A 10337-nucleotide genomic window follows, 5' to 3' on the forward strand; every position below is an offset into this window, starting at 1 on the left:
AACAAATTATTGGATGTTTTTTTATTAACAATTTGCCTCGAGACATGGCTTTGGTACAAATGTCGTGTTGTTAAAGTTAACATGATGTCTATTCATATGATATTAATTTTTGTGATACGTTTTTGAAATGACGTCTTCATCAACTACTCATATGATATTAATTTTTATGATACGTTCTTGAAATGTCGTCTTTTTAAGTAGGTTATATATATATATATATGCACGATCGTGTTTGAGACCTTTAAAATACTTGATGAATCGGTCAAGATAATTGTTCCTTCACTTCTCCCCATTATGCTTCTAAATTAAATAATAAATAAACTCAACTCAACTTGACCAAACTCGACTTGATTGGATTGAACTCAGTAAGTATGGTGAGAACACTTTACCCTAATCCAACTTTTCTTTTTGATCTTGTTACCAAACATAATGAAAACAAATAATACAATCATTACCAATTTGGCTACTAAAATTGTTTTCAACTAAATAAAATGCAGTGCCCTTTTAATATTTTGACCCTTAATAAAATAACAACCCCATCATTATCGTCATCACATGCATGAACTTTAAGATATTCTGACCACCCAATGATTTACTGAGGTTGGTCATTTGTAATCAGGCATGCTGCAGATGAGAAAGAATTAAATGAATTCGATTCAACTTGACCAAACCTGAATTGCTTGCCACTCATCCAACGCTTATTTTCGATCTTATTACGGAACAAATAATATAAATGAAACGTGGGAGCACATAAAATCATAACCAATTTGGCTATTAAAGTTCCTTTTAATATCTGTTTTGACTCTTAATCAAAATATGAGCAATAATCATTATTGTTGTGCATAAATATGAATAGTTGGCCCTTTATCAGAGTTTTAAAACCCTACTGAATGTTGCATTTGGGAATGCGGACTTCACACTTTTAGATCTAAATAAATATAGACAAATTTTAATATATTTTTATAGTACAATCTTACTCAAATTCAATATAAATTAAAATCTAAAGTCTGTATGTTCCCAACAAAATATTGACATGATGAACCTCATAGAACGATACTTTCCTGTATATATTGTTTATATTTTATTTAATTTTTGTGTTCTAAATATAAGGAAAATGTCTCCTTGTTTTTCAAATTTTTATCATTTATACAGATAGATTTTTTTTTTTTTCAAAAAAAGTTCCCCACAAACATTTAAAAAAAAAAAAAAAACTTCATAAACAAAGTAGCATTTGGTAACTATTTGAAAAATTAGAAATAAAAAATTTCACAACCAAACAACCCTAAGATATTGAGAGAGATGATCAAAAGGGGTTGATAAAGTTAAACAGCCATGCAGTGTGTATATATATATATGTATATAGTATAAAAGCACCAAATGCATTCAAAAGAAGAGATTAGACATAAAACTTGGAGGGGTAATTCACACATGGGTATTATATGATTTATAGTGTGAGGATTACGAGTACAATGCAACAGCTCAACAGTAGGAAAAGCCAGGAAGAGCTCGTCCAACAAAATTTCCCGGATCTACTTAACCTATATATACTCAACACCGTATCTATGAACAGCCTCAGGAAAGCTAACAACCCAAAAATTAAGCTTACAAGAAACACCATCACACCCTTGTTCTCCAAGTGTATCTGATTCTTCTGCACCTTCTCCACCTCTGACCTGCAAGCAATTGGCAATTTACTAATTAGAACTCTCACATCCAACAGTGTGCCAAAATCGGAACTGTCAAAAAATTAATATTGAGCACAAAGTGTTCTATACTAACAATTGGTTTGGTTGGCGAGAAGCAGAGAAAGAAAAACAACAATCAATGCTAAGGTGAACTAAAAATTATCTCTACAAGAACTGAACATGGCTACTTTTTAAAATTCCGTAAGGTGCATGTCTTTTTGAGCAGTCTATTTCTCTTCAATTCAGGGGAAGGAAAAATGATCGATCTCCACTGCTTTTCCCTTCTCCTCTTTTGTATGTGATCTTCTGCCAATTTCTCAATATTGTTTCCATTATCATTGTGATGCTGAGAATTGAGAAACACTTGCACGACATTCTCTTTTAAGTTGACAGTCCAAATTACTGATTCTCATATTTCTAATTTCATTTAGTTGCCTGCTTAAGACAAAATTTCTATTCAAACCTTCACGACAACTACAAGTCTGAGAACTCCATTGATCACTGTTCAAAATATTATAGCTTAAAAATTCAGATTCAATAAAAGATATCACACTCAACCTTTGAAATATCATGAATTTCCACACCATTTTTAAAATGGTGTCTCACCACTGAAGTCCTGGATGGAAAGGCTCACCCAATAATGATGATTCTATGAATTGACAATAAGTTTGCATGGTTCACTTAGAGGAGAACCCTTGACGCAACAGATGCATGTCATTTTTTTTTGGGGGTGGGGGTGGGGGCGGGGGTAGGGGGGGTGCAAGATCTAGCAGTTTGAATTTTGAAATTGATTCATTTAACCCCAACTGTGTCAAATGAATATGTACTTTGGAACTGAATGCAGCATATTTTTAACGCAAAAAATTTCATAGAAGAAAGAAAGAATGTAGAAAAAAGGAGAATAACAACAAATCCTCCTATGAAGTAAAGATAACAAAAAGAGAAAAGAATTCGATGAAAATAACGACATCTAAAAATCATGTTGTGGATCTGCAAAACAAACTCCATTAAACAATTGGCTGCAAAATACCAAGGTGAGGACATATATTGAATCCTATCCTACAGCAAAGAAAGCGTTATCTTTTTCCCTATAAATATGTGCGCATTCCATTCCAACCAAATTCCCCACAACACCGGAAATAAATTTCACAATCTCCACAAAGCTAAGCCATCTCTACTCCTATCATATCCTTGAAAGGATAGCTAACAAATCCTTCATCAACTTTGGTAAAACCTAGTTCTCTCCAAATAAATTAAACTTTATTCCAAAACCCCAAGAGAAAAAAATATGCAACCAAGTAAAAAAAAAAAAAAAAAGAAGATGAAAGGTTCTCAAAACATAAAGCACACACATCCAGAGATTAAGCATTCAAAAGTTAATTATTCTGCAACATATTGTTGGTGTTAACTCTCCTAAGAACAACTGATCAAATTAAACCTTTAATCTTGGAAGGGATATTTTGGCCTTCCAAATACTAGGATGAAGCAGAAAGGAAATGTTAGCTCTAATCAAATGGTCAAAAAAACAAGTTCAAGAATAAACCCCAATGGAGTCTAAAACCCATGATTGAACATCCCAGGGAAGGGCGACAACCCTCCAACAACAACAAAGAATGGAACTCTCCCACCACCATATCATTAAGCAATCTACAAAAAAATGAATACCAAGAGTTACTATAACGATTAGAGATGAAGGAATAGATGACATCATCATGCACCAAGGAAAGACAAAATAATTGAGGAAACAGGATGAAAAGCAAAGAATCCCACAAACAAATGTTTTTCCAAAAGTGAACCCAAAACCATTACCCAAAACAAATTTGGTGCAAGAGGTGAAGAGAGTATCAAAACGAACATCTTGTTCCCATATTTTCATCCCACCAATTTACTGAATTCCAAATTAAATTTCAATAACTTTGTGCCGGAGAGAGTTCTCGAAGGGATTCCAATCCAAACCATCCACCATAGGCCTACAACCATCTTCCTAATAAAAAAAAAAATTTAAAAACTGTTGCCACATTAAATGATCAAAAGAGGATCTAGAGTAAACTTCACTCACTTCCCCAACAGCACCTCCTTTTTAACTCTTACAATGAAACCCACATTGCCACCTCAATCCAAAAAGGCTCCCTTCTACCTCTTCTGTCTATTCAAATAATCAAGCTAGCCTAAAATGGTAGCCTTCTTAGCTGTAATATTCCTGAAAACTTCTTCCTTCCACTTTTCAACCTCTTTAAGATGCTTTATCTTTTTCTTGAACCCAAAGCCTTCACAATTCCTCTCAGAATCCTCACTCCCAACAACTCAACCACTGCATATGGCACATAGAATTCACACAAAACATTCCCCCTAATTGGGAGCCTACTTGCTCTCTCTCTCCCCCACCCCCCCTTGGGAGCCTACTTGCTCTCTCTCTCCCCCCCCCCCCCCCCGCCCGCCCCCAACCAAAAAAAGAGAGAGAGAGAGAGATTAAAGTACAATTATTTAGAGTATTTTAGTGTCTATGTTTTCAGTGTTTGTCTGAACCCTGGGAAAAAAACCTGACATCTATATATCATGCAGGCTGCAGCAAGATTTTTTTTCCTTCATAAATCTTTGCCCTCCAAGGAAAAATTCTTTTCTATCCCATCTCACAAAAGAAATATATATACATATATATATATATATATATATATATATATGGACTATAAATAGAATTTTTACTACAAGCTTGCATAGCATTTTGAGTATGACAACTGAATTATTGAAGGAAATTGGGAATGCATATGGTTTAAAAATGAAATAAACCTGAGAACAGCATTGTCCCTGAGAAGATTATCCAACTGCATGGAAACAATGGATTTCCAAGAAACAAGGCCGCTGATATCTTTAACCTGCAAGAAAAATCAACATATAATGATTGAAGGACCTGTCTGTGATAGGAGAAAAAACAACCAAAAATGTAATGCAGGAAATTCACATACAATGGCCTCCTTGCTTTGAAGAAAACTCCTTATGTCTGATCTGATCTCCTCCAAGAGAAAATTTTTCTCCTCTATTTCTTTATCAAATTCATTGAAGATGTTGCTGTATTTGGAGTTCAGATCCTCAAGGTATCGCTCCAAAACAGATAAATCTAAATCTAGTGAACGAACTTTTTGCATAAGTATTTTAAGAACTGTGTCCCCAGGCATACGACCAGCCTGCTGATAACGTATTTCTTCAATCGGATCAGGCACAGTATTTTTCGTTGCTTCATGCTTCACATTAGAGGTTTTGAGTGCAGAGTCAGGTTCCATTTCTTCAATAATATTTTGATAAATGTCATCACCTTCAGTGGATTCCGATTGAGAGGGCAGTGGATTCTGCTCATCAGTAGGTTCCTCAGGTACGAACCGATTATCTTGAGCAGATATTAAATCCTCCAGCATTCGCTCAACAGCATCCACACCAAACACTTCGACAACGCTCAATGTGCAGTAGAATTCCAAACCATAATGGCTCAGCAGATTCAACTTTAAATATCTCACCCATCTTGGCTCCTGAAGAACAAATCTCTGAGCATGCTTAACATTTGCAGCAGTAAAATTCCCAAGTTTAACCCATATATCTGTTGGGTAAACCAAACTGCCAAGAAGCTCGAAATCTTTTAAATTAGAAGAGTAATGCTCAAAATTTGCAATTTCAATTGTATCAACTAAGGTTTCTTCAGAAAGTTCTATGACAACAAATTTCTCTTCAGCAGAACATGGATTTCGAAGATACTTGTCCTTGTCTTTGCCCAAGATATTGAAGGCACCCTTTGCTTCCTTGTTAAAAGCCAAAACCTTTGCTCCCTTTGAAGCTGAAGCATAATTATATGCTGCACCACCAGGCTCCACTCTATGTTTTATACCTCCAACCTGATCAGCTACAAACTTGCTTTTAGAGTTGAATACTTTGCTCTTAAATTCATCAAGACTTGGTGGCACAACACGGAGTAGCCTGTCAGACATCGATGAATCCCTCCCAGATTTTGCAACCAAACCAGAGTTTTTCACCTCAGCCTGTGCTTCAAGTGCAGAGTTATGATTTATATTATCCTCGTTAGCTCGTAATCTGTTTCCAGACTTGGTCTTAGCACCATTTGTGTGTGAACTATCATAACAAATCTTGGAATCGCTTTCTGGTAATGAATCTTTTTCTACAGAGCGAAAGCCCTTACCAAGTGCCCTCTTAGTCTCTTCCCAAGCGGGTGTGCCATCTGAAGCTGCTCTAGATCCATCTGAATCCAAAGACAGAACAGAGAATAATTATGAAGAAGAAGAAGAGAAATTGAACCTTGAATTTGAGTTTGTATGGATTTGAACAAGATGCAATACAAAATTGTATTGAATTTTTGTTCAAAATTAACTTCATCCAAATTTGATGCCTAAAATCCATGCTCCCAAACATGACATAAATGATTGTTCAAATAAGCAATTAAAACAGGGACTAAAAACAAGATCCCTGTGAATAATACGTATACAGGGATTAAAGTTTGAATGGTCCAACTCTCTTACAGGTTGAAAACAATAGTGCAACCCAAGCGAACCATACATTTGTGATGACAAAAAAAGAAAATAGAATAGATTTTCCCATGAATCCATTATTCATTTATATTATGCAAAAGCTTAATATCTATGTTTTAGGACATTTTAAGTAATAATAATAATAATAAGGGAATAACACTATAATACGGAAAAATTCAATTAGCAGATTACCTCTGTAACTATTGCCCCGGCCGGTCCATAAGCAAACGAGGATGACAAGTCCCCACAAAACGAAAACCAAAGATAGAGAAACCTTATACAAGCGATTTCTTCTGCTGATCGCCAAAGCTCTTCGCTGAAGAAGAGCTCTACGTGATCTCTGCATTGTACATCAATCCGATCTACGGCTGACTCCTTAAGAGTCTAAATGAAGAAGTGTATCCTACACCACATAATGCAATGACCTGCTTGATTTTAGTCTCAATCCTCAAACATATATAAAATTTAATTGTTGAATTGCAAATGAAGTCCAACCCAGATCAAAGTTACCATGCACCAAAATGAGTACTCTTCTGTGGAATAAATTCAGCTTGGGGTTCAAGCAAAATAACCCTTTATTCCCAAGAAACACTATTTCACCAACGCTGATGGTGAAGGGGACCTTTTGCCCCCGCTTTTGTGAGAGCTTACTTGCATAAATGAATTGCAAGAGACAATGATGTAATAATTTTATAAATCTTGAGCGCTAATAGCCTAATACAATCAGTTCCTTTGCTTAGCCCTTAGCATCTCACCATAAAGCATAGGAGTCAAAATTTTCCATCTCCCAAATCATCCAACTCAATTTAAAACATAAGAATTAAAAATTTCCCTCCCCCTTCATCTTGCTTAGCTCAGATCTTACATTAAAATTTTCAAAAAAGAAAAAACTGAACTGTATGAATTTACACACCGGGAAGAGAAAGAGATGAAAATAACACAGAAGGCGGCAATTCCAGCTCGATTGCTTTTGATAATAAAAAACAAAGACTCAGATCTAATCAACTTCAAATTTCAAGTCCTTCACAAATTATTATTTTTTAAAAAAAGAAAGAAAGAAAGAAAGAAACGGATTGAAAACCTAGTATACGTACTGCGTATGTGCGCACATACAGCAGAGAATTCACATGAGGTCCATGATCTCGAATCTTGAAGCGCACAAAACATCTGTCACTGAACCCAATCGCATCGAGATGATCAACGAGTGCTGTTGAGAATTCTCGAGATCATCAGAAGGCAGAGAATATCTCCCCCGTCAGAATTGAAACGCCGCAGTTTCGGCCCTGCGTTTCCTTCCCACCCTCCTTATATATTCTCCTTTTTCACTTCCTCAACGGCTTCTCTCTCTCTCTCTCTCTCTAGATTTTGAAACCTCGAACGGGAAAAATAGAAATTTAATTATTAGATTTTCTGAATATTTAGTTATTTACGGAATGGGAAATAATAATACATTTTGACATTTTTCATTTTTATAAAAAGAAATAAAACATTTTTAAAAAATAAAGATCCTGTTTACAGAAGACGAAGCAGTGTTCAGGTGAATCATTCACGTCGTAGGATGGCACGTGACCAGGTCACGTGAGACAGCCGCTCGTCACAATCCCGGACGTGGCAGAAATTTATTGGGTTGCGGTGACGTGGTGGCGGTGCAACGGCTAGGGGAGACAGGGCCTCGCCGTATCGGGCGTGGGCTTGAAAAGAAACCAATGGTATCGGCCCACGTGCCATCCCAAGCTGTGAGAAAAATGAGAGACGTGGGCCACGTGATGAGCTGTAAAACGACAGCAAATCGCGTCAATGGCGCGGAGAAGATGAGTCAGCCAAGGTAAACGAGAGAAAAACTGAAGAAGCGTGAGTTCATGATTCACGCGCTTTAACCACGCGCCATGCGCGTCTGATTACGCGGGACGGCGAGAGAACCAGTTTGCAAACACGCCACATTTAGTCCGGCCAAAGTAAACATCTCAAATCTTTACTATGAATACGTAAAAAATAAATTAGAATAAAATGTAAAAGAAAAATGTTTCTTCGAATAATTTTAAATTGGCAAAAAGGTTCATAAATTTATTTATTTTAAAAAAAATAAATTCATAATTTACTTAAATATCATTTGAAAAATACAAAATTGAAACACCAATTTTGAAAATATATGAAAAAAAATTTAAATTATCGTAATAATGCTATTTTAGAGATAATAATCAAGAAATAATATTATACACAATCATTTATAACCTTTTTTTGTAAGGCAAAAAAAAGCATAAATTTAAATTTTTTTAAAAAAAATTAATGTCGTAATTGACTTAAATATAGTTCAAATAATACAGAATTGAAATACAAACTTTGAAAATATAAGAAAAAAATTTAAATTATTGTAATAATGCTATTATAAAGATAATAAATAAGAAGTAATATTTTATAAATGCATAAAGTCAAGAATGCATCACTTAAAATACAAATGTTTGAAAGCACATATATGAATATTCACAAGTAAAGAAAAATACTTTTCCATGAATTTTCTAATTTTAAATTTTAAAATGCATTTTAATTAATATAGTAACTATTTGAATTTTTCTTCATTATTCTAAGCGTATGATATAAATCATCTACCGGTATCTAATCTGATCAATGAAATATCATTAGAACAGGTTGTCATAATAATTAAAAATTTATAGCACGAGTTGAACACAACGCAATCTCGATGAGTGCATTAAAGGGCTCACCTACTTTTTGATTATATTGCAATAGAGACACAAAATTAAGAAACATAAATAATAATAATAAAATATTCTCTTTTTATTTTTAAAGTAATGAAAAAAATGAATGACAAATTAGAAATGTTGAGAAACTAGAAACAATGATTAAGAGAAAGTAGAAATGAATAAAAATGTTGAGAAATTAAAAACACAACTAAGAGAAAGTACATATTTGTTTTATATTTAACCTAAATTATTCAATTATATGAAAACCAAATTATTAACATTTTTCACTATTTTTTCCTAAAAAAAATTATAAAGTTTAACAAAAAATAGATTTGAATAATATTTATTGAAATGAGTCATTAGGTTATAATATTCAAATTATATAAATATGATTATAGAATAAAAATTCATGTTAGAACTTAAGATACAATCTAAATTTCTCAAAAAGTTTGAGTAATATTATCATCAGAAATCCTAAAATTTAAAGAAATGAAATATGTCTCTAAAAAAAAATTGGTTAGTGACGAAATTATTAGTGAAATATTCAAATTCGTCACTAATAATAAGGTATTAGTGACGGTTTTAGTAATCGTTACTAATACAGCACTATTAGTGATAAAATTGAATTCGTCACAAATAGTTTCATCACTAAAAATTGGAGAATATCGCGTAAAAATTATTTCAAAAAAATATTAGCAACGATTTCTGTGGTATTAGTGACGATTAAATAACCGTCACTGCTATTATTTTAGAAAAAAAAATTAGTACAGAGTATTAGTGACGAATTTACAAAGTCGTCATTATTAGCATATTATTAGTGACGGTTCATTAATGACAAATTTGAGAACCATCACTAATACTTTTTATTTTATAAAAAAAAAAAAAAAAATTTAGTTCAAAATATTAGTGACGAATTTCTATGTTCGCCACTATTGACCCATCATTACTGACGGATTTGAGAACAATCACTAATACTTCTCTTTTTTTGAAAAAATAAAAATAAAATTCAGTTTAGAGTATTAGTGACAAATTTCCAAATTCGTTACTATTAGCTCATTATTAGTGACGAATTTAAGAACAATCACTAATACTTTTTTAAAAAAAATAAAAAAAATTTAGTTCAGAGTAGTAGTGACGAATTTTCAAATTCGTCACTATTGACCCCTTATTAGTGACGGATTTGAGAACCGTCACTAATACTTTCCTTTTAAAATAAAAAAAAAAAAAAAATAGTTCAAAGTTTTAGCGATGAATTTCTAAATTCATCACTATTGACCCATTATTAGTGACTGATTTGAGAACCATCACTAATACTTTACTTTTTAAAAAAAATAGTTCAGAGTATTATTGACAAATTTCTAAATTCGTCACTATTGATTCATTATTAATGACGAATTTGAGAACCGTCACTAATACTTTTATTT

At 33.3% G+C, this 10337-nt stretch overlaps 1 protein-coding gene across 6 annotated transcripts; it reads right to left on the reverse strand.

Annotated features, from left to right (window-relative positions):
• Positions 1-1409: 1409 nt before the first annotated feature.
• On the reverse strand, positions 1410-7704 carry LOC131161377 (SUN domain-containing protein 4). Of its 6 annotated transcripts, none has more exons than XM_058117111.1 (5): positions 7309-7704; positions 6407-6617; positions 4649-5928; positions 4473-4558; positions 1410-1673 (listed from the first exon to the last, which is right to left on the reverse strand). In XM_058117111.1, the coding sequence occupies exons 2-5, from the start codon at positions 6558-6560 to the stop codon at positions 1445-1447; spliced, it is 1749 nt and encodes a 582-aa protein (XP_057973094.1). In that variant the 5' UTR covers positions 6561-6617; positions 7309-7704; the 3' UTR covers positions 1410-1444. The 6 variants fall into 6 exon arrangements, with proteins under 6 accessions (XP_057973094.1, XP_057973093.1, XP_057973095.1 ...); XM_058117110.1 differs by having other exon boundaries at positions 6407-6639; positions 7309-7701; XM_058117112.1 differs by having other exon boundaries at positions 6407-6639; positions 6725-7696.
• Positions 7705-10337: the final 2633 nt, after the last annotated feature.

The sequence above is a fragment of the Malania oleifera genome, chromosome 8 (assembly GCF_029873635.1).
Source record: "Malania oleifera isolate guangnan ecotype guangnan chromosome 8, ASM2987363v1, whole genome shotgun sequence".
Taxonomy (NCBI): Eukaryota; Viridiplantae; Streptophyta; class Magnoliopsida; order Santalales; family Ximeniaceae; genus Malania; species Malania oleifera.

Coding starts and splice junctions, on each gene's coding strand:
- LOC131161377 (XM_058117111.1), bottom strand. CDS start 6,560: ATGCAGAGATCACGTAGAGCTCTTCTTCAGCGAAGAGCTTTGGCGATC. Junction 5,929..6,406: donor CCGGGGCAATAGTTACAGAG/GTAATCTGCTAA, acceptor CTTTGGATTCAG/ATGGATCTAGAGCAGCTTCA. Junction 1,674..4,472: donor AGGGACAATGCTGTTCTCAG/GTTTATTTCATT, acceptor AATTGCTTGCAG/GTCAGAGGTGGAGAAGGTGC.